Below are 24,668 nucleotides of genomic sequence, written 5' to 3'. Positions count from 1 at the left end.
GGCCGTGTGCCGGCCCGCCGAGCGGTTCCGGGTGTAGGGTTCACAGGTCAGAGTTGACTCCCTGAAAAGTGCAGCCGGTTTGAAATGCAAGATGGCGGCGGCGGGGCGCTGAGAGGCGCGGCGGCCCCTGCAGGTAGCGGCACGAGCCGACTCCGCCACGAGTGGGCCGGGACGCCCGGGGACTGCGGGTGGGAACCGGCAGCGCAGAGCTCGCGAGCGGCGCGGCGGCCGGGGAAGGCGAGCGCCGCGCGGGCCGGCCGGAGGAGGGCGGCCCCAGGGCTGAGACCCCGGGGGCTGAGCTCGCCGGCGGCGGCGGGCGGCGGGGCGGACCCGGCGCGGGGCGTCCGAGGGGGAGGGACCCGGCCTGCTGGCCCCGGGGGTATCGCCGCCGAGGGACAGACCCCCGAGGGTCCTTCGCGATTTCGGGGTGTCTGCGGCCGTCGAAGGAGCTGCGGGTGGGCTCTGTAGGGGAATATACCAGCCCCGGTCCTTATGAGAGCACCGAACAACTTGGGACTGTTGAGAGGAGTGAAGACGGGGCTTCCTGGGGGGGGGGGGGGGGGGCGGTGAGGGGAGGAGAGGAGAGGGCGCCGCACGGACGGAGGACCCCAGCGATGTTAAGGGTCCTAGGGGAGGTCGGAAGGCCTGCCCTGCGGGGGGCCCGTGGCCTCGTGGGGACTGTCTCTCGGAGAGTAAGGAAAGATCGTCTTGCTGGAGCTGAGCGCATTGGCATTGGGGTTGGAGCCCCGGGAAACCTTTCCGGCGAGGTTGTACCCCACTTCGGAGAAGACTGGGCATCCATTTCGGGGTCAGGCCGTTCCCCCTCTTCGGGGCAAGACTCAGAATGGAGTCTTTAAGAACTGTATTCCGTTTTGAGGAAGACTGGGAGAAGTTAATTAAAGAGAATGGAGATGTTATCCGTCCCTTTCAGAAGGGAGACTGAGAGGCCGACCAGGGACTCCTCCGAGCCTTGGGGCCTAACGGGAACCATCTCCCAATCTTGGCGGGGAATGAAGTGCTGGGAAGGAGCTGTGAGGGGAACGGGAGCGGGGTCTAATGGCCGAGAAGACCTCTGGCGGGTGCCCTTTCCCTGTGGATTTACGCCAAAGTTGTAGGTACAGGGACTTGAAATTCTTTGTTTCGTGCATCTCCCTCCACCTCTCCCCTCCGTAGGTAGCAGTAAGAAAAGAGCAAAAGCCCAGAGGAGGAGAAGGTTCCGTTTGATATCCTTAGTTTAGGTTAGCGAAGGCACAAGCTCTGGCAAGGCTTCAGTGAAAGACTCAGGGGAGGGGAAGTGGGAAGCGGGGAAAGGGGTGGATAGAGGAGGGATACAGGATAGAGATGGGGCAGAGTGGGAATTCTGCGGCGCTTTTCTATCACACCCCGGAGCTGAAGAAACACATGAGGAGGAGCTGATCTTTTGCGGGGTGGGGGTGGGGAGGGGGGTGGTAAAGAAAGGGTGGTAGTTTGTAATGTGATTAGGTTGGGATTCCATGTAACTTGAAAGGAAAAAGCAGTTCTCTTGGAGGCCAAGAGGACAACAGAAAAGGGGGGGAGCGGAAATCAGAGGATTGGAAAATACAGGGTTCACAGTTAGGAAGAAGCAGTCTTCCCTCCAGGAATAGTGCCTGTTTGTGGGTTTGGAGTGTGTGTGTGTGTGTGTGTGTGTGTGTGTGTGTGTGTACGTGCCTACATAAGTGCACCTTTAGATTTGTTGGTATTGGTCATTGTTTCTTAGTCTTTGTCTGAAAGCTTCAACTGGTGTTATATGGTGTTACGTGAATTACCTTTGTTTCTGAAAAATTACCCCCAAAAAGTCATTTGTTCTTATGCCAACAGTGAGGATGAATGAACGTTGTTTCTCACAGGGATGTTGGCCTCAGTATATCCATAGATTTTTAAAAATTTTCTCAAGTAGCAATTCTGACTCTTGATTTCAAGCAAAAGAAATGTGGGCGCTGTGAAAGACAGTAACGCATAACAGGATGTAAAAGGGCCTTCACGAATGTTTTTCCCCCTTAATCTGTCCCTCCTTGCTCTAAGCATTTTAGGGCAAAGCTGATTAATCTTGTGCAAAATGCAAAATAAAATGTAAAATCTTATGGTCTTTCAATATGGAATCGGTAGAATTTCACTTATCAGTGAATCTTTGTAGAAGTACGTCTTCAAATGCTCTATTTCATGATCGCGAATAAAATGAGAAAAAAAGAAAGTAAGACTTGGATAACTGATGACAGCTATGATTCATACAGGTTTTTTGAACCATTCTAGTATTTTTAAGAGCCTTAATGTCTGTCAGGGAAATGGCTTCTCAAACACGTTTCAAGTATAAACTAGTTGAGAGCTGTGCATTTGGAATATTATTATACATGTGAGCTGTTCTTTGGTGTCCCCAAAGTGCATGTAGCTCTAGTTTTGTATTCAGTTCTGAACAGATGAGGCTGGATGAACCAGAGTGGCACTGATGCCAGATGGTTTGAAAATATGCTAGGATTGAAAACATAAATGCGCTTGTGCTGGTGAGCACTCATTAGTAGTAGATGTCTCTCCCTTATAGTGAGCTTGTTATGTCCCTGGATTTGGAGGACTGTCCATTGATGATTTCACAATTATTTCACCTTCGATGATACTTACAGGGTTTTTTTTTTTTTTCAATAAATGTGAATAAAGTTATATGTTATTTATTTTTATTTTTATTTTTTAACATTTATTTATTTTTGAGACAGAGACAGAGCATGAGCAGGGGAGGGTCAGAGAGAGAGGGAGACACAGAATCCGAAACAGGCTCCAGGCTCTGAGCTGTCAGCACAGAGCCCGACGCGGGGCTCGAACTCACGGACCGTGAGATCATGACCTGAGCCAAAGTCGGACACCCAACCGACTGAGCCACCCAGGTGCCCCAAGTTTTATGTTATTTTATTAATGAACTTAATAGCATAGGTGAGGTGGCTCATTTTGCAGTTTCTCCCTTTTTTATTATATTTTACATTAAGACTGAAAGGTGATGTAATAATGTATTTGTTTTCTTCCTTATAATGTTAATTGGGCACAAAAATAAGTTATTTGGGACTTAGTTTGACGTAAATCATGGTTTTGTATTTAAATGGAAGTACTCTTAAAATTACTAAAGTGATTACAAATGCAGCTGAGGAAATAACCTTTTTATGTACATTGCATCATTGTGGATTTGGGCTCAAGAGACTCTACTTATTTGAATATTAGCCATGTTAAAACTTCAGTGCCTAAGCTAGGTTTTAATCTAATATCATATTCATTAATTCATGGAGGTGTTTGGAAATATCTATTGCATTGTTTATGGTAGTAGCTAGTAGCCAGTGTAGCACATTCACTTTTACATCTAAATTTTTTCTAACCTAAAATCCTTCTAAATCATCCTATGTAATCTCAGAAGTAATTTAAATTACACTTAATTGAAGGGGGGGAAAAAAACCCTGTGCTGATAGCCTTTGAATAATAGCCGATGTTTCCATAATATTACTGATCTGTTTTATCGTATCCTTGTTGCTCTGATATATTTGTGGTTGTGAGTGACCAAATTTGCCTGACTGAGGCTGCTGATTTAGATTATTAATCAGGATATACATGTGAGTTTACATTTTGGAGACCTGTATTTCATACAGATAATTTTTAAAGTAAATATTTATGTAAATTTTTAGGTAGTTGCCAGGTTTTGGTCTTAAAGGATGCTGAATTTTTGTAGCTTATATAATCAATATTCTATGATGCATTCAAGAGATACAAAAATATATACCTTTGATCTAAACAAATATGATGATGTACTTTAAAAAAGAAGTTTTATGAGCAGTTTAAGAATGACATTCAAGGCAGTCAGAATTTTTATGAAGGATGTTTGTTTTCAGTTTTTAGATTTTTAAAAAATAATATTTTCAAAATCTAAAATATCAAAACATTAAAGTAATAGACATAACATATTTATCATTTTAAGTGAAAGAACTTTGTCATTAAATTTTAGTGATTTCATATTTCCTATGGGATTTCTGACTCCCTTTTCTCCCTTTCTAAAGGCCTTTCTTTCTCTTTTTTGTTTGGTCTTGTGAGGAATGAAAAGAGATGGAAAGATTTTGATATTTCTGAGTACTTCACTCATAATGATGTTTTTCTTCTATATTTAGTCTATTCCCTTTTACCTTCCAATACTGTCGAAAAGAATTGTGTTAAAACTTTACTGGGCGTGGACTGTCCTGGAGAGTGAGGGCATGGTGAGGACAGTACAATTTCTCTTCATGAGAAATTCTACAGTTAGATGATTTATATCAGAGCTTTGTTAGTTCTGTGAAACACCTTTTAAAATGAGTCATATATTAAAGATTGTCCTTGAAGCTAAGGTCAGAGAAAGTATGTGTATGTTGGAGTGGGGGGTATAAAATTATGATTGATTAATGTCTATCTGTTAAAGCCAACTTGTAGCATTGCTAAATATGCTCAAAGGTACGAAATGGAAATAAAATTGATTGATTGTTGCCTAAACTTTTAAAATATTTCATAATGTTTTGGGGCACCTGGGTGGCTCAGTCAATTGAGCATCCAACTCGATTTAAGCTCTGGTCAGGATCCCAGGGTCATGGGATCGAGCCCCAAGTTGGGCTCTGCACTGAGCAGGGAGCCTCCTTGGGATTCTTTCTCTCTCTCCCCCTTCCTCCCTCCCTCCCTGTCTCTCTCTCTAAAATAAAAATAATAATAATAAACTATTTTATAATGTTTCAACATTTAGCATGGTTTGTGCAAAGACTTCCTCTGTTGTGTAACTTAAAATAAACACCTTAAATAAAAGTCAGAAAAATGTGGGTGCCTGGGTGGCTCTGTCATTAAGCATCTGACTTTGGCTCAGGTTCGTGAGTTTGAGTCCCACATCGGGCGACCTCAGGCAAGCTCAGGGGGAACTCGAGCCCCGCTTCAGGTAAAACACAAGCCGTGCTTCAGGTGAGCCCTGCTCGTCTCTCTCTCTCTGCCCCTCGCTCACTTGCACCCTCTCTCTTCAAAAAAAAAAAAAATAAATGTCAGAAAAATGTAATTGTGGACTTACTGAGTGCCAGGAGATATTCCAAACTCTTTACATATGATATTTTATTTTTTAATTTTATTGTTTTAGGGTTTATTTATTTTTGAGAGAAAGAGAGGGACAGAGTGCAAGCAGGGAAGGGGCAGAGAGAGAGAGGGACGCACAGAATCTGAAGCAGGCTCCAAGCTCTGAGCTGTCAGCACCGAGCCCAATGTGGGGCTCAAACTCACAGAGTGCAAGATCGTGACCTGAGCCAAAGTCAGACGCTTAACTGACTGAGCCACCCAGGCAACCCTACATGTGTTATTTTAAATACATGTTCATAGAGACCCATTTTAAATGAGGGGCGTTGGCATAGACGGGCTAAGTCACTTGTCTAAGGCCACCCAGCTAGTAAGTGACATAGCTGAGATTTGAACCCATGCAGTCTGGTTCCAAAGCCCAAGCTCTTCATCTTTGTTTGCAGTCCATCTTCTGCCAAAACAACTGATCTGTTTTCTTGTATAACGTATACGGCTAAGATGACTTCTTTAGTTTTTGAAGTTCATTCTAATCTTAAAATTGTTAAAGTTACTTTGAGTTAGAGTGAAGTGTTCTAAAATAATCCCAGTACCAGGAACTGAAATAACGTCAGGCAAGTATGCTTTTCATCCAGAAGTATGGCGGAGCTCATTTGTTGCTCCTCTAGTTGCCTTGTGCCTTCACGTGTCTCAGCAGCTCTTCTCAAGAGACTCTTATTCAGTAAAACGTCTTGTACTTACTGTGTGATTTAAGAATGAGTTCAAATAGGTTACCAATTTCCTATATTATTAATAATTCATTTTGGAAAATAGCTTCCCCTCTTTGGCAGCTGTTTCCTATCTTCTCTTCTAGTCCACATCCTGTATATGGATGGCTGAGGAGTTTCCAAACAAGGAGATACCAGGAAATGAAACTGTAAAATCCCAGGCTGCAGATAACAGGATGTTCCAGTGGGCCTACCAGGAAAATGCTCTTTTGCTTTTCATGAAAATAGTCTAACTATTCAGCCTAAGCTTTAACTTAACCTAGAAATATTTTACTAAAGGGTTGGTGTATTTCCATTATTTCTTGAGAGCCTCTTGATGAACGTGTATATAGTAACATATGGAATCAAAGAATAAGTTATTTGGAGGAAATAATCTTCCTTAATATTTATTCACTGTGGTTTATGGAGTTTCGGTGCTTCAAGACAACAACAAAAATGCTTCAACCCTTCAGAAGCACTATTTACTGTTATTTATTAAAAGAAGCAATTATAGCTCTTATTAAATTTTCCTTATTGGTTTAAGTGCTCCAAATAATACACCACAACATTTTTGGACACATATCTCAATTTCGGCAGATGATTTTCAGTTTGTTTGATTGTACAGTCTGATGCTTCACAACACACTGATTGAAAGCCATTTGGTAGTAGCTTTCTTGCAAAAATGAAACACAGATCAGTCTATTACATACCACATGCTTTGGGGTAGAGTACCACTAATTTATTTAAGTTGTACTGGCTTGTTGCCGGCTTAATAATCCACCCCATTCCAATTATTACATAGTAAAATAGGATTCAAGTATCAGTGGGTTTATTGTGTGACTATGTAAACATACACTTCCTCCCACCTCTTAGTTTAACTAAATTGTCTTTCATAACTTGTGTACTGATATTTTACAATTCCCAATTTCTTCACCTCAGTTTTTATATTATAGCCTGCATATATTCACATTTTGAAAATTTTTTATTGAAAATAGTATAATAGTGAAAATAGTATATGACTTGGTTGTTTTATATAATATAAACAGAATTTTGGAAAATGTTTTAAATTTTGTGTTTCTTACTAATATTGGGTTTGGCATTTAAATGATTCTTTTACAATTTCTATGAGGAAATTAATTTTTTTCAAAATTATATTTATTTTTAAAAAGCCAAGGCATAACCTTTAAAGTCCTAAGACTGAATTATATCTAGGATGATAAAGTGATATTATTATTATTATTTTTTTTTTTTTTTGTAGGAGATGGCAGATAGGTACTTCAGACCTGTTGGTAATGATGGCCTGAGCTAAACACCTAATTTGAAGGGACACTGTCCTTGTCAAAGAACAGAATGCTGAGGAAGCTATGGCAAGTATGTGTTTCATTGTTTGGGTATGATAAAACTCATATTCTGAATAATGCTCACTTTAGATACCATGATACTATATTTGCCTAACGTTTTAAAAGCTTTTCTTAAAAAAGCAGCAGACTTAGTCTTGACACTTTGTTAAGAAATGTACTTTCAAGCTTTAAAAATAAAGGCGTATCGGCTGCATTAATTTCAAAGAAAACAGCATCACACTTCATGATAGTGTGGTGGTATATTAATAATTGATTTTTCGACTAATTGCTGAAATACACTGTACCTGGTGCTGTGGTAGCAGTGGCAAACAAGTCAAATTAAGGTTGCGAGGGCAGAGACCTTTAGTGTAGGGAAATTGATTTAGAAATTTTACCTTTTTTTTTTTTGCCTATATCCAGAAAAATGCTTCAAGACTTACAAGATCAGTTCCTGAAAATATACTTACGATATATAATCTATTAATAATAGTTAATTATAATATAAAAATTAGGATATTGATGATTAAATACTTTGTTTTAGGTGAAGCATGCCAGTTTTTAAATATTTGAATATATTTATACGTAATCACTTTTATATTTTATTTGCCTGACATAAATTGGCTTTTATAACAAGCATTAGATTACATACTATAGTGCTGAAATATTTACACATTATTCCAATTGTCATTTTAGATGATTTCAGAAAGTACTAGGAAAGATTCCATAACTATTAATGTGGTGGTTCAACTTTCATTTTTTAAAAATTGATAGAGTCCTTAGAAGTTGACATTACCAATACTAATTACTGTTGTCTTTCAAAGTATTTTTTATAACTAAATGATTATAACCTGAGTGAAACAGGTAACATTTTATTTTATAAATGGGGAAGGTAACAGATAGATGAATGCTTTTTCAGCCTCTCAGTGATAATCTCACTTGCAATCAAGAATAGCATTCTTATGTTACATTGCCTGTGAAAGACTTGTTAACACACCTCCTTGAGAAAATTAGGGAAAAACTATTTGCAGCAAAAAATTACTTTGGGGTACTACTATAAACTTTAATAATAAGTACAGGAGATTCCACCATAGTACTTACTTGTATATCACTCTCAATATGTTATATACCTACCTAATGCCACAGAAGGTAGAAAACCAGGATATTGGAGACCGTTCTTTGCATTTAATGTTTGTTTATTTTTGAGAATGAGAGAGAACACTCATGAGCAGGGGAGGGGTACAGAGAGCGGGAGACACAGAATCCAAAGCAGGCTCCAGGCTCTGAGCTGTCAACATAGAGCCCAATGTGGGGCTCAAACCCACAAACTGTGAGATCTTGACGTGAGCTGAAGTCGGACCCCCCAACGGACTGAGCCACGTTTGTGACCCAGCAGAGACCTTTCAAAAAGACATTTCACTCCTTAAATATGGGGTCAGAGCTTGCAAAGAGAAATTTATCCAGCTTGAAATCTTCTTTTAATCTTTAGCATTTTTAAGGTTGGCTTTCTCAGGTGGAAAAAAACAGAGAAGATGGAGTTTCTAAACCCTTAAGCCTTAGTTTAGCATTAGCAAAAGGATCTTCTTAAATTAGATGATCTTTGGCTAATTTCTTAGATGCTTCCATTTTTATCACATTCACTCCTGTCTATATTCACCTTAATACTTGAATTTTGATTGTCTTGAGACCATATTGGCAATTTTCTTGAGATTTATCTCTTAGGTAATGATTCTAGGTTACCGTAATTCTCAAAAACATTTGCTGTGGGTACAAATTTGGGTTGTCAGATTTCTCATTTAATATTTTTTAGGAACTTGAGCATTGTTTCTAAATGCTCAAGTGCATAGAGGCCAAAATTGTTTTCCTTTTTTTTAATTAAAAAAAGCATCCTCAGGGCACCTGGGTGGCTCAGTTGGTTAAGCATCCAGCTTCGGCTCAGGTCATGACCTCGCAGTCCGTGAGTTGGAGCCCTGTGTCAGGCTCTGCTAACAGCTCAGATACCGGAGCCTGCTTCGTTCAGATTCTCTGTCTCCCTCTTTCTTTCTCCCTCCCCCATTCATGCTTTGTCTCTCTCAGTCTCTGAAAAATGAATAAATGTTTTAAGAAAAAAAGCATCCTTTTTTTTTTTTTAACAAAGTGAATATTTGTTTTAATCCCATTACTCTTTTTTTTTTGTCTTTTCAAATTTTTATTTAAATTCTAGTTAGTTATACTCTATTATTCTTTATTCCTATTATTATTTCAGGCATTCTGCGATTTGGGTGGATTTGTAACTTTTAGTTTGAATGTAAACATGTAAAAATAAGTATTTTCAGCTGGCTAAACAGAACTGTGACTCAGAGAGTAAGAAGTGAAACTAAATAGAATACAGAGTTCTAAGAATTCTCAGTATAGGTATGAATACATATCCCAAAGGAGTCTCAGTTTATATTTTAGTTACCCTGAGAAGAGTTTTTAGTTAGTACCAACTCAAAACTAACATAATCCCTAAAAATTATAAGTACTCATATTTGACTTAGAATTGGTATAAAAAATAGTTTTTATTCACATAAAATACCAGTATAACATGCTCTTGTGGCTAACTAGCAAAATAAATTATTATCTATTAATCATTTAATTTGAAGTACAAGACAGCCAAAAAAATAGAGGCATGGAAATTCAGTATAGTTCTGCTTAACTATAAAAATTTTTAGGCTTTTTTGTAGCACTAAGCATAGAATTTAAAACAATCTACTATTTATAGTAGATTACATTGAGAACTTATTTTTTAATCTCTTTAAAAATGTAGAGCACCATTAAAGTACAGTTTTCTCCTGGAACGGAAAAATAATTATTCTAAGTTCAGATTTGCATTTGCTATTTTTACAAGAACCCTTTTCTCCTGAGTTTCACTGCAGGACTAATTCTGCGAATGAGTATGTCTCCCTTGTTTCATTCTTACGCAGTCCAATATTTAGACATGTACTATTCATATGTAAAACTGATTTGTTACAACAGAATTATACATGTTGGTAAATGTTTGTTGAATATTCACTGCTATATTTTAATAAATAGGATGTTTTATATTTGAGTTGTTTTAATATTCTAGTGACTAAGGTAATGTTATTGGTAAGGATTTTACCATTGGAAGTAATCTATAAAATAAGTCAGATGTTCTTTATAACTTTATAACTCCTCTATAAATGAGTGTTAAAGGTCCCCTCCACCCCCAGCAAATATTATTGAGGCCTTGATAGGCAATGTGTTGGGCCCTGGGGATATAGTGGAGAACTGCGTGGACATTCTTCTTGACCATGTAGGAACTGCTGTTAGAACTGTCTCAGTTTTTATACACTGATAAAATGAATTTTGCTTTCATTAAATGCTTTCCTGTAAGGAAACATTGTCATAATTATTTTGATGAGCGAAGAATCATGAATTGTGTGAGAAGTATCCTACCCTCAGCAGAAGAGCCAGGATGCAGATAAAACCATGGAAATTGGCTTGGCCTAGATCCATATGCTGCAGACTCCGAGTGTTCTTGAGGGCTCTGAGAACTAGTTTGATTTTTCAGGCCATGGAGAAGCAGCTCCCAAAAATGTCTGGGTGTTATACATACTCAGGGATTTCTGCTTCCCTGAAAAAAACCTTTATGTAGCCCATGTTTTTGCCATAGAAAGGGAACTTTGTTTCCAGCTGCAGACAAGGGACCACCAAAATATCCTAGCCTGTTTGCAATTTTAAGGCCTTGAAATTAGTGTTTGTTGCATTTTCTAATAGAGCAATATTATAACAACATTAAAATTTGTGAATAGCACACTTAAAAATTTCACCCATAATCTCATGTGAAAATTTCATTTCTTTATATTCTCATCTAGTTTTTGTCCATATACATACCTATTTTCCCATAGTTATTTTATAATTAATATGCAAATTTTGTTCTGATCTTTAAAAATTGTAACAGTAAATGGATAAATATTTTTTCATGTTCCTTAATTACTCTTGATTACCATTTTTAAGGGCAGTGTAACAGTTAATTGATCATGTTTGGTGTTTGTTTTGTTGTTATTGGTTGTTTTTTTTTTTTTTTACCATTTTTCTACTGAAAAGTTAATTGAAAATAGCTTTCAAGTATAATTATATCTACAGTGCTGAATGCATTTAAAGCATATTTTTTTATTTTATTGGCAATCTTCATTTTGTGCTTAAATTGCAAAGCCACCTAGCTAGCTACTCAGTTGTGTAACTGAACTCTACTCTCCTTTACAGGTAAATAGTGCAAGTTTCCCCAAATTGATTTTGAGTTCTGTTGTTAGCTGACCTTCAAGTAGAGGATGACTATCAGCTAATAGCAATTTCTATATGACAGTTTTCCTGTCTCAGCCCTGTTGCACTTTAATGATAAAAGGAGATAAATTGGAACCACACCAAAGATATTTTCCTTCTGTCTTTTTACCCTTTCTGCTTTTCATTCAATTTGTGTGCCTTGTCAGCTGATTATGTTACTTGAAAGAGAGAAAGGGAATAATACTAAATAAATGGTATTTCTTCATCTCCCAAAAGCATTTTTTAGAGACTGGAAAATAGCATTAATTAGGCACCTACCGTGTATCACAGTGTGTGAAGCACTTATTCAATCAGCCTCTGAGGTAGATGGCACCATTCTTATTTTCTCCAGGGTAGCCTTTTCTGCTGCTTTTCTAGAAGCCTCCTGCAATGTGCCCATAGAGTTTCTGATACTTCCTCTCTCATTGCATTGATCACAGTTATTTTAAGTAATTTTTACTGCCTGTTTTTCTTGCTCGACTGCTCGTATCTGACACACCAGAGGCAGTCTGTCTTGATCGTCACTTTACTGTAGTGCCAACACAGGGCCTGGCTCATGGTTGACGTTCAGCAAATAGGTGTTGAGTGAATTTGTTGAATTGAAGAATCTTGGTTTTATGGGTGAGAAAACTGAGGTTGATACTGAGTAACTTTTCCAGTCACTGAACTACTGAGTGACAGAGGAGACTCCAGAACGTGGTTTTGTCTTATATCACAGAACCTCTGTGAATTTATTCCTTTGGGCCTGGGTTTCTTCTGTCATAAAAGTGGGGCATTTGTACTGAGTTCCCTGCTTCCCTGAAAATTATGACCTTATAATCAGTACCATGAGGATGCCTTTGTTTGTGCTTTGGTCTGTTTTTGAGCTATATACATTATAGTAAAATTGAGCCATTGGACCACATCTTGAGGATCTTTTGGGAACTTTCAGTCTCCCTTTAGAAATATGTTAAACAATATAGCGACTCTGGTTTTGTTAGGAAAATGTAAGCGAACAGTTTTGAGGAGTACAGTGGAAAGAGAGAGTATTTTTCAGGTCTGTGTAGTTGGGTATATAAGTAACCTGAGCTTGAGGCAGTCTTAAATGCCCAAGATGATCAGGTTTGAGTCTTTTGCTTTACTGAAGACTTTATTTAAAAAAAATTCTTTTTAATGTTTTTTATTTATTTTTGAGACAGAGAGAGACACAGCATGAGCAGGGGAGGGACAGAGAGAGAGGGAGACACAGAATCTGAAGCAGGCTCCAGGCTCTGAGCTGTCAGCACAGAGCCCAACACGGGGCTTGAACTCACGAACCGCAAGATCATGACCTGAGCTGAAGTTGGACGCTCAACGGACTGAACCACCCAGCCGCCCCTATTTTAAGTTTTTTTAACGTTTATTTATTTTTGAGAGAGAGAGACAGGGCGCGAATGCAAGAGAGGCAGAGAGAGAGGGAAACACAGAATCCAAAGCAGGCTGCAGGCTCTGAGCTGTCAGCACAGGGCCCGACACGGGGCTCAAACTCATGAGCCACAAGGTCATGACCTGAGCTGAAGTCAGACGCTTAACCAACTGAGCCACCCAGGTGCCGCCTGAAGACTTTATTTCAAAAAGCTTCTCTTTCAAGTAGCTTGTTTAAGGTTACATTGCCAAGACCAATGCTTTCAAAGGACAAAGCACAACTGTGCATATACATCATTAGATTGTAAAATAATGTATGAACATTTTGTAATTTTATGACTTTATCCAAAAATATTTAAGCTTTTAAAATTTGTTTATATCTGCTTAAATTCTTATGAATTTAAGAGTGAGCTATAAGGAAGAGAAATAAAAATAATAATTTGGCTAATTCCTATTTTTAAGCTAGATAAAATGAAAAGTGAGCCGTTTAACCTAAGACCTAGAGAGCCAGAATAATAAGGGGATCTTAGCTCCTCAAGTTTCCCTTCTGTATCTCTTATTAGTACTGGCTACTCTGTTTTAGCCCTGAGTGCCCAGGCCCTGCCTTCCACAGGGAAACAACCTGAAGGACACATTAAATTCACATTAGTTTTCAAATTTCACGGCTCAGCAGTGGTAAACTGAGAAGGATTTTTTGGTGACACCCATACATTGTCTTGAAAGTGTTTAAGTTTTTAAGGTACAGGCTTTCAAACACATCTCAGAACCTATCAGAGGTGCAAGTAGGGCTTATGGGATCCATGGGATGGGGTCAGGAAGTAGTTTAGCCTCTGCTTCTCCAGCCAGGCAGCTGTTTATTTGTCCGTTTTGCCCCAGGGCTTCTCCTAGAATTTTGTTGGAAGACAGGGCTTCCCTGCGTACAACAAAAAGTTTGAAAACCATCACTAAGGAAAGGTAGTTCCAGAAAAAAAAAACAAAAAAAACTCCACCTTTCCATCTTTGATTTGTAACTATTAGTATATACCCATTTAAATATAATCCAGGGGCGCCTGGGTGGCGCAGTCGGTTGGGCGTCCGACTTCAGCCAGGTCACGATCTCGGGGTGTGAGTTCGAGCCCCGCGTCGGGCTCTGGGCTGATGGCTCGGAGCCTGGAGCCTGTTTCCGATTCTGTGTCTCCCTCTCTCTCTGCCCCTCCCCCGTTCATGCTCTGTCTCTCTCTGTCCCAAAAATAAATAAAAAACATTGAAAAAAAAAATTTTTTAAAAAAATAAAAAAAATAAAAAATAAATAAATATAATCTGAGATTCTGGGAGAATAACAGTTACAAAATAGCTTACTCCCCTGCCTTTCAGCAGTTCTCCCTCACTGCCAAAAATGTGGGTTTTGCTCATTTATTACTCTTCCACTTACTGAAGGCTAGTTGAGGAAATACCTCTTCCTAATGACAAAAAATAATCAAACAGCTATTCTAGCACTTGAACAAAATAGCTCAAATCCTACTGAATTGCATAGGAGAGATGGCATTAGTTTAGTTTATAACATTCAGTTAAGAAATAGTTTTAGGGGCGCCTGGGTGGCGCAGTCGGTTAAGTGTCCGACTTCAGCCAGGTCACGATCTCGCGGTCCGTGAGTTCGAGCCCCGCGTCAGGCTCTGGGCTGATGGCTCGGAGCCTGGAGCCTGTTTCCGATTCTGTGTCTCCCTCTCTCTCTGCCCCTCCCCCGTTCATGCTCTGTCTCTCTCTGTCCCAAAAATAAATAAAAAACGTTGAAAAAAAAAAAATTAAAAAAAAAAAAAAGAAATAGTTTTAAATATCAGTGACTTCTTTATATTCCCTTAGAAATCAAAGGCATTTTCCAGAGTAAAAAAACTAACAACAACAAAAAAGACACCTTTGAGAATAGGGATTCTTTGAGAATAGGATACTATTATTACTAAGCTGATGCTTTACTTAATTTATTTTTTTATTTTAGAGCAGGGGAGAGGGACAGAGAGAGAGAGAATCTTAAGCAGGCTCCACATCCAGTGCGGAGCCCCACACAGGGCTTGATCTCATGACTGTGATATCGTGACCTGAGCTGAAATCAAAAGTCAGATGCTCAAGTGACTGAGCCACCCAGGCTCCCTGCTTTTTATTTTATAATATTGGAAGTCTGGGCACGAGGGGTATTTAGGCCAACTTTCCGTCTGTTGCTTGGATCCATCAAATGGATATGTAGTATGTACTTGAATAACCCCAGTGCAGAGGATCTTGCCACCTTCAAAGGCAGGGCATTCTCTCTTTGGACAGTTCTGTTTCCTAAAAAGTTTTCTTCTTTTACTGAGTCAGTATATCTCCTCAGACAGACCAGGTTTTGCTTTATAATCTTTGAAGTAAACTTTTTCTCCTCAGTTCAGCTAGGAAAAGGATTATACTAGTGAATGAAAATAGTTCTTGAGGTAGAGAGCAAATGAGACCGCTTAACTCATTTCCATTTTCATTTAGTTTAGACTTAAGCACACCACCTTTCATTGAGGTAGCATTAAAATTGTATTTTAGGGGTACCTGGCTCCGTCAGTTAAGTGTCCTACCTCAGCTCAGGTCGTGATCTCACAGTTCCTGAATTTGAGCCCTGCATCAGGCTCTGTGCTGTCAGCACAGAGCCCCTTTTGACTCCTCTGTCTCCCTCTCTCTTTGCTCCTCCTGTGCACTTTCTCTCTCTGTCTCTGTCTCTCTCTCAAAAATAAGAGAGAGATGTTTAACGTTTAATAAACATTAAAAAATTTTATTTTCGGGGCGCCTGGGTGGCTCAGTCGGTTGAACGTCCGACTTCGGCTCAGGTCATGATCTCACAGTCTGTGAGTTCGAGCCCTGCGTTGGGCTCTGTGCTGACAGCTCGGTGCCTGGAGCCTGCTTCAGATTCTGTGTCTCCCTGTCTCTCTGCCCCTCCCCTGCTCATGCTCTGTCTCTCTCTCTCTCTCTCTGTGTCAAAAATAAGTAAACATTAAAAAAAATTAAAAAAAATTTTTTTTAAATATTTGGGTAGAAAATTATTAAAATGTATGTGTATGAGCATAATTCACTTTTTCTTGATGAGTCACGGTCATTCTTGTAAATTTCAGCTGCTATTCTCTGTGGTGATATTCTCTGGGCATGTTGAGTTTCATAGGACTATTTTCCTATTTGTTCTAGTTCAAGTTACAAAACGTTTTGTGAGTCCCTACTTCTAGGCTTCTTGTATGCAAAGGGGATGCAGAAATAAACGAGAAGTCAGCCAAGATAGTTAAGCTGGGAGAGCATTAGATTGAAGATATAAAGGTTCTTGGAAGAATGAGACACAAACTTCTAGTAAGGAGAGCAGGAGTACGGAGAGGTTGGAGGACAGAAATGTAACACTCCTCTGCCACAACACAGTAAGTGCTAGACCAAACGATAAACCGAGGAGGAGATCGGGCCAAGTTAAAGGGAGAAGGTGATCTAGAAGACAAGATCATCACACCACATTCACAAACAAGGGTCCTGGCCTAAGGAACAGCCTTCACTGTGTGTCCCTGGAACGGCAGTTGTGTCTACTGTGCCCAAAGCATCAGGCAATAGGAGTCAGGAGAGAGATGGAAGAAAATCGAGATCGAGGCCAAGTTGTGGTAAGAACTACATGTGGCTTAAGGAGGTTGGACTTCATTCTTTTGACATTGGGGAAACTTTAAGTCAGGGGACTGATATGATCAGATACGTTTTATAAATTCTGGTAGCATTGTGAAGAATGATTAAGAATAATGTTTCTGAAACTATGATCATTCGTATCCATCTTTGCTGCTTTTGCCATACTTGGCCATGCTACTGGAATGATAAAACAAACCAGTGGGAGGAAGAAAGCGTAACTGATGGATTGAATTTCATATACACTTAATGCCAGAGTCTCTGAGTACCTGTGACTGCTTTTTATAGTTTTAAAGTTCCTCCTTTAGTAACAGCTTATCATTTCACATTGATAACAGTGTGCTTACCAAAGCAGAGTCTTCTCCTACTTCCCTTTTATTATAGAGCTGGCTGAAAAATCCAAGCAACAAGCCTGGGGGCTGACCATTAGTATAGTATGTGACCTTCAGTGAGTTGGCTTGGAATAATCCTCCTTAGAGGACTTTTTTCCTGGTTCTAGTCTTATTCTAGATCTTTATAACAGAGCTATCCAACAACTTCGTATAAGTGAAATATAACTGCAATTTGTTTAAAAGATCATAATCACGCATTTGAAACATTTTTAAATTTATTTTAATGTAGGTGATTGGAGTTGTGCTTCAAAAAGTTCAGCAGTCCAACAGTATTTTATCTGCCAACGATAAGCTCTTTACTTGATTGCACCATGAAAAAGCTGCTAATGAAACTTGTTGAACACAAAAATGGACTTGAAGAACCAAAAGCCATTGTTTTCAAATGAAGAATTCTGAACAGTTTTAAGCTTCAGTGCTTTTTAATCACCACTGAGATTTTGCTCATAACATCAGAATGGCAAGCAGGCGAAAATCCACAACACCCTGCATGGTCCTTGCCAGTGAGCAAGATCCAGACCTTGAGTTGATATCAGATTTGGATGACGGTCCTCCTGTACTTACACCTGTAGACAACACCAGGGCAGAGAGTATCTCAAGCGATGAAGAAGTTCACGAATCTGTGGATTCTGACAATCAGCAAAATAAAAAAGTTGAAGGTGGCTATGAATGTAAATATTGTACTTTTCAAACCCCAGATCTAAATATGTTTACTTTTCACGTGGATTCAGAACATCCCAACGTAGTGCTAAACTCATCCTATGTTTGTGTCGAATGCAATTTTCTTACCAAAAGGTATGATGCACTTTCTGAGCATAATCTGAAATATCACCCAGGAGAGGAGAATTTTAAGTTGACTATGGTGAAACGAAATAACCAGACAATCTTTGAACAGACAATAAATGATCTGACCTTTGATGGGAGTTTTGTTAAAGAGGAGAACTCAGAGCAAGCTGAACCAACAGAAGTCTCTTCAGGAATATCTATCAGTAAAACTCCAATTATGAAAATGATGAAGAATAAAGTAGAGACCAAACGGATCACAGTTCACCACAACTCAGTGGAAGATGTTCCTGAAGACAAAGAGAATGAAATCAAACCGGATCGTGAAGAAACTGTGGAAAATCCAAGTTCTTCGGCTTCTGAATGTAACACGAGCACTTCCGTTGCGAACAGAATACATCCAGGTGCTGCCAGCACCGTCGTGACGCCAGCAGCGGTTCTTCCTGGGTTAGCACAGGTGATAACCGCCGTCTCGGCCCAGCAGAATTCCAATCTGATTCCCAAAGTCTTAATCCCTGTTAATAGCATTCCTACCTACAATGCTGCATTGGATAACAACCCCCTTTTGCTTAACACCTACAACAAATTCCCTTACCCGACAATGTCAGAAATTACTGTTCTCTCTGCTCAAGCAAAATACACAGAGGAACAGATCAAGATATGGTTTTCAGCCCAACGCCTAAAACATGGTGTCAGCTGGACTCCTGAGGAAGTAGAGGAGGCGAGAAGAAAACAATTCAACGGAACAGTACACACTGTACCTCAGACCATAACTGTTATTCCCACCCACATTTCCACAGGGAGTAACGGTTTACCATCCATTTTACAGACATGCCAAATAGTTGGTCAGCCAGGTCTGGTCCTTACACAAGTGGCGGGAACAAACACCCTGCCGGTGACAGCACCTATAGCCTTGACAGTGGCAGGGGTTCCGAATCAAACAAATGTGCAAAAGAGTCAGGCACCTGCCGCGCAGCCCGTTGCAGAGACAAAGCCGGCGACGGCAGCCGCTCCCCCTCCTCAGCTTGTCAAACACGAAAGCGCAGTGGCCAACCCTGATTCGTTCGGCATTCGGGCAAAAAAGACGAAAGAGCAACTGGCAGAACTGAAAGTTAGCTACCTTAAAAATCAGTTTCCCCACGATTCAGAAATTATCAGACTTATGAAGATCACAGGCCTGACTAAAGGAGAGATTAAAAAATGGTTTAGCGACACAAGGTACAACCAGAGAAATTCAAAGAGTAACCAGTGCTTGCATCTCAACAACGATTCCTCCACCACGATCGTTATAGACTCCAGCGACGAAACCGCGGAATCCCCAACCGTTGTCACTTCACAGCCCAAACAGTCCTGGAATCCTTTTCCCGACTTTACTCCCCAGAAGTTTAAAGAGAAGACTGCGGAGCAGCTTCGTGCTCTTCAGGCAAGTTTTCTCAACAGCTCCGCGCTTACAGATGAAGAATTAAATAGGTTAAGAGCGCAAACCAAACTTACCAGAAGGGAGATCGATGCTTGGTTTACAGAGAAGAAGAAATCAAAAGCTTTAAAGGAAGAGAAAATGGAAATAGAGGAAAGTAATGCAGGTAGTTCCAAAGAAGAAGCTGGAGAAGCTTCTCCCAGAGATGAATCTGGTGCACCTAAGCCCGGGAGTACAGGCAAGGTGTGTAAAAAAACACCCGAGCAGTTGCACATGCTTAAAAGCGCATTTGTCCGAACGCAGTGGCCGTCGCCAGAGGAGTATGACAAGCTGGCCGAAGAAAGCGGGCTTGCGAGAACAGACATAGTTAGTTGGTTTGGGGACACCCGTTATGCTTGGAAAAATGGAAACTTAAAATGGTACTATTACTATCAAAGCGCCAATTCGAGTAGTGTCAATGGCCTGTCTTCCCTAAGGAAAAGGGGGAGAGGGAGGCCCAAAGGAAGGGGAAGAGGAAGACCGCGCGGGCGGCCGAGAGGGAGCAAGAGGATGAACAACTGGGACAGGGGGCCGTCACTCATAAAATTTAAAACTGGAACTGCAATACTTAAGGATTATTACCTGAAGCACAAATTTCTTAACGAGCAAGACCTTGACGAACTTGTTAACAAATCACATATGGGCTACGAGCAGGTCAGAGAGTGGTTTGCAGAAAGACAGAGAAGATCAGAGTTAGGTATAGAATTATTTGAGGAAAATGAGGAGGAAGATGAAGTCATCGATGATCAGGAAGAGGACGAAGAAGAAACCGATGATAGTGACACTTGGGAACCCCCACGACATGTGAAGCGGAAGCTTTCTAAATCAGATGACTGACATGTAAGTTTTTAATCTGAGCGTACATTCGTCAACCACATACCTTTAGAATAGTTGCCTCGTACCTGACAACGTTCATTTTTGATAGTTTTTTTTTTTTTCCTAAAATGGTTTTTATTTTAGCTAAGAAGATGACCAGGGGACATGACTGTAGCCAAGAGATACATGATTATTATGTGTAGTCTGATTATTATGATTGTTAGGTTTATTATGTAGAGTTTAATGCTGCTTTAATTACTTACTTTTTACATGAAATGTTTTTTTACTTTGTCTTAAGGGAAAGTTGCCCATTCTCAGAGAAGGGAGATGGGGCAGCGGGGAGGGGGGGGGTGGATTCACAAATACTAAAGATAACTAAAATGTATTGCTTGCAACCCTCCTTCACTAAAGCTTCATTTTTTGCCTATTTAAGGAAAGAATTCAAAAACGAAAACTAAAAAGAAGGGGAAAAGTATACCGAAGGAAAGACTTACCACAGGGGTGAGGATTGCTCAGTTTTAGGAAACTAGGTGAAAATGGGTATCTTTTTTTATTCATTGTATTGCCCCCAAACTATTAGGTTTTTAACTATAGTTTAACATGCTCTATGTGTTAAAATTATTCAGTAATTTTTCTCTTGAAAGCCAAAGGTCTGTTTTAGGCTCTATGTAAATTCACATTTGCTTAGATGGCATCTGTTTTTGAAAACTGTGATATAAATTATTTCTGTCTCAGAGATCAAAAGGTAAATAACAGATTTGATATTAAATTAACTCAGTTGCGTAAAGTATCTTTTCACTCTTTGATATAAAACAAACCTGCTACCAGCAGAAACACTGTATTTGGTTAAAAATGTATCTCTTGTTATAAAAGCACAAGTAAATATGCTTTAAATCTGAAGGTTTGGCATGTTCCTTAAATTTTAATTCATAGATTGAGTTAATTAAAATTCCACTGTAGTTGCAAATCAGATACCGGATTCAGAGTTAGGATTTCAATTCTTAATACTTCTGGAATTCAATAGCATAGTTCTGTTCTTTCCTACTCTCTGTATTGGAGTATTCCAGGATCAAATTTACACTTTTTTTGAGAACAGTGCACTTGTCACGAAATGTTTGTGTATGTCTGTCAGTAGTCCCAAACCACCTTATTATCAGAAGTCACTGCGCTGTTCTCACACAGTAAAGAAGGCAATAAGGCATAGACCCTCATTATCATATGAGCATATTTACTTACTTCCTTAGCTTTTTGCATCCCTACCCCATCCTCTGCTTTTATGCTCTGTTATTCTGCCAGCTATTTCCTTAATTCTTCCATGTCTTCCTCCCTGGCTTTATTTATTTGCTAAGCAATTATTTATAGAGAGCTTTAATATGTACCAGGCACCTTTTTTACTGCTTAGCAGCCCTCTTCCAAGTTTTCTTTCTGTTAACACTTTTTTTTTGCAGGCAGAAAAACAGATGAAACTCAAAATGCACCTATTTTATATTATTTTTTTAACGCACCTGTCTTAGAATAAAGCCTCGCTCCGGGTTGTAAGCATAATGTAAGTCACCAGCAGTTGAACAGTTTTTGCAGGTTTACTCTGTGTGCAGCCCTCTGCTTCCTAATGTCAGAAATTTTCAGGACAGGCTTTCTTCTGACCCAGATGCATAAAATATTTTTAACAGGCATTTTTTATTATTGCTAAGCACAAGAATTCTCACTTGGCCAAGATGAAAGCAAGAAATGCGTTGCTGCAGTGAATTGTCATTGCGGCTGTAGTAACCTCAGCAGTGATTCTGTAGAGAGCGCCGATCTTCCAAAAATAATAGGAACTTTTTTGTACAGTTTGGTTTGACTTTAAGTTAGTGTAGATAATTCTCATGTTCTATTGATACTCTAATGGATACCGTGGTCAGAAAATTCATACAAAGCCACCGTTTTCAAAATATTATATATAATATACATGTACTTTCATGGTACATATTCAGGCGTGCCTTTTAAAATATTAAGTTGAAAATTATGAAACACATTAACTAACAAATTATTGTTGGCTTAGCAAAATACTTTTTCCTCTTATAAAAGGATTCACCATGAGTTTCCTCTAAATAGCTATTTCTCCATTTAAGTATGGTTCAGTTTACCAAAAATAAGTAACCAAAACTTCCAAAATAGTTATTGCAGAAAGTGAGATACATTTAATATGTTTTGCACAAGCCAGCCTTGTATATAAATAGAAAAAAAATACAAGAGCCTTTAGATTTCAGTCTTTTTACTACAAATACTGACAATGAGGAGCGCCTGGGTGGCTGACTCTTGATTTCCACTCAGGTCATGATCTCACGGTTGTGAGTTTGAGCCCCATGTCAGGCTCTGTGCTGACCATGGAGCCTGCTTGGGATTCTCTCTCTCTGTCTCTGTCTCTCTCTGCCCCTCCCCTGCGTGTGCACGCTCTCTCTCTCTCTCTCTCAAAATATATGTTAGTTAATTTTAAAAAAACAAATACTGAAAATGAAATATATACTTCCTACTAATAATTTTTTAATAAATCATTACATATAGGTGAAAATGTCTATATGCAGAATATATACATAGGAGTTGTTCACAAAATCTAGTGCTTTATATAAGATGTATATAGCAAGTGATTTCTGTATTAATAAGCGAATACAGAGGATGTATTTTCATGGCTAATTTGTATAATTTTTGTTTCTGAAGTGGTAAACATTAAAATATTGTTTTCTTTAAAATTTTAGTTTTTTATTATGTTTTTCTTTTATAGCTGCCTAAAATGTTGGATGAGAATCAATTCTTCAACGCAAGATGTCTGATTTACTGTGAATGGGCCCAAACTTTGATGACACTGAAAACGTTTTGGGGCATACACATTCTCAAAAGATAGGATCCAGTGCCCAAAAGAAATGGAACTTAATGTTGTGCCAAAGTTAAACTACTGCATTTGGCGGAAGTTCTGCAATGTAAATAGAACACTAATTAAAAAAAAAAACTTGTAAAAATTCAAGTTTTAATATAGTACATTTTTATTCTGATATGATGGAGACGTTCTGATTCTTAGACTTTCGGAGGGGGTTTAATGACCACTAGAGCTTGTCCTCATCTTTTGTCCAGGTTAATACTGTATGTCTAGTGAGATGGGCCTTACTGCCTGTATTCTTTGATACGTGATTAAGCTTATAGCTTTGAGTGACCAAACATTTTACAGAGTAAAAATTATTAGAAACGGGAAAAAAAAGAACCTGATTTATTTCTATGTCTTATTTATCAGGCCTTGCACTAAGATTAAAATTTGTACGTGGGCTTATACCATTTTAATGTAAAACAGCCGATTGACACGCATTGGAACCATTAAGATTTTGTGGTATCTTTGGCCCTTAATTGGATCTTTAATTGAACACATTCATAGATACCACTCTTACTCTGTAATACTCTGTTCATTTTTTTCATTAGAAGCTGAATTTGCTTTGTAGTAAACTGAAGATAATCAGTATTGAAGGAAAAGAAAATGGCATAAGAATTTGAATAGGGTGAAACTCTGAAATAAATATTTTACCAAAAATGTGAAGAAGTACCATGTAGTAAATATATACTTAGTGTTTTCTTACAATCATATAGAAAACAGAAATGTTTGTACAGGTATCAGATCAGAATTTTCAAGAATTATCTTTCAGTGAAATTCTACTGTACGTAGCAATTTCAGTGAATAGAGAAAAAATTCTGAACTGATCATAATGAGTTAAAGGTTAGCTTTTCACTTATGAATTATGGGAGTGTTAACTGTTAACTCTTGCCATATCAGGAGACTGAAAGTTCATACTAACTTATAAACTTTGTAAAGACAGGTGCTGTTCATTCATGTTGAGAAGGACCCTTTTTTTGTGACTATAGGATCATTTTTCAAACTGTGCTTTCTTCATAGAAAAATGTTCAGTTTAATTAGCTCTGCATTTGAAAACGTTTTTCTGAATGACCGGATGTAGTGGGCTTGGCCAGTTTCTTTTGTCTAATTTAATGAATAATATTAAGCTCTTGTTTTTACCTAAATGTTTGTCAGCTAATGAAATGTTATGAAAAAGCCTTGAATATGCATGCTGCTTTCATTTTTATAAACTTTTTATTTTTTAACTATAGCTTTATTAGTAATTCCAAAATGCTGCAATGTAGCTGATTTCTTCACTCAGACAGCTGGCTTCGTGGGTGGCTTTTTCATACTACTGTTAACTTTTTTAAGAAGAAGCAATGTAAAGACTGTAACAATTTAATGCACTAAACTGTTCTTTCTTTTACACATTTAAAAACTTCTTAAAGCACTCTGTATTATAATGATTAAATTGCTCCCTTTTTTAAACCATTGCTAACATGTCTGAGTTTTGTTTGACAATTTTAATATTTTCAGATTTGAAATGTCAAGTATTGGAAATGAAGCCTTTGGATATATATTATGCTTCCCTTGCAATATATTAACTTTGTATAACTGTAAATAACTAGTAGTAATCCCCCTCCCCCCTCCCCCCCCCCACCATCTTCTCTTATAAACTTGGCACTTCATTCTGCTCTGATGTTTGCTAGCTTTTAAATATATTTATTTGACAGAGCAAAACCCTCTTCTCCTGGTTAATTATGTCCTTGAATACGGAATAAAAGTTAGCAGTGATTTGTAGTTTTCAGTGATTTTTTTTTCCATTTTATTAACTGAGTTTTTTAAAACTTGTGGTATACTATACAGAACAAAATTTGCCACTATATCTGTTTCTAG

At 38.8% G+C, this 24,668-nt stretch overlaps 1 protein-coding gene across 3 annotated transcripts; it reads left to right on the top strand.

The window, feature by feature from the left end:
- The first annotated feature begins 1 nt into the window (after position 1).
- On the top strand, positions 2 to 24,265 carry ZHX1 (zinc fingers and homeoboxes 1). Of its 3 annotated transcripts, none has more exons than XR_009253459.1 (5): positions 2 to 133; positions 7,066 to 7,178; positions 17,093 to 19,939; positions 20,349 to 20,416; positions 22,677 to 24,265. XR_009253459.1 is itself a non-coding variant. In XM_058698991.1 (4 exons), the coding sequence occupies exon 3, from the start codon at positions 17,318 to 17,320 to the stop codon at positions 19,934 to 19,936; it is 2,619 nt and encodes an 872-aa protein (XP_058554974.1). In that variant the 5' UTR covers positions 2 to 133; positions 7,066 to 7,178; positions 17,093 to 17,317; the 3' UTR covers positions 19,937 to 19,939; positions 22,677 to 24,265. The 3 variants fall into 3 exon arrangements, 1 of the variants encoding a protein (XP_058554974.1); XR_009253458.1 differs by having other exon boundaries at positions 20,349 to 20,445; XM_058698991.1 differs by lacking the exon at positions 20,349 to 20,416.
- Positions 24,266 to 24,668: the final 403 nt, after the last annotated feature.

This window comes from Neofelis nebulosa, chromosome 14, assembly GCF_028018385.1.
Source record: "Neofelis nebulosa isolate mNeoNeb1 chromosome 14, mNeoNeb1.pri, whole genome shotgun sequence".
Classification (NCBI taxonomy): domain Eukaryota; kingdom Metazoa; phylum Chordata; class Mammalia; order Carnivora; family Felidae; genus Neofelis; species Neofelis nebulosa.
This window is presented reverse-complemented; position numbering and strand designations above follow the sequence as displayed.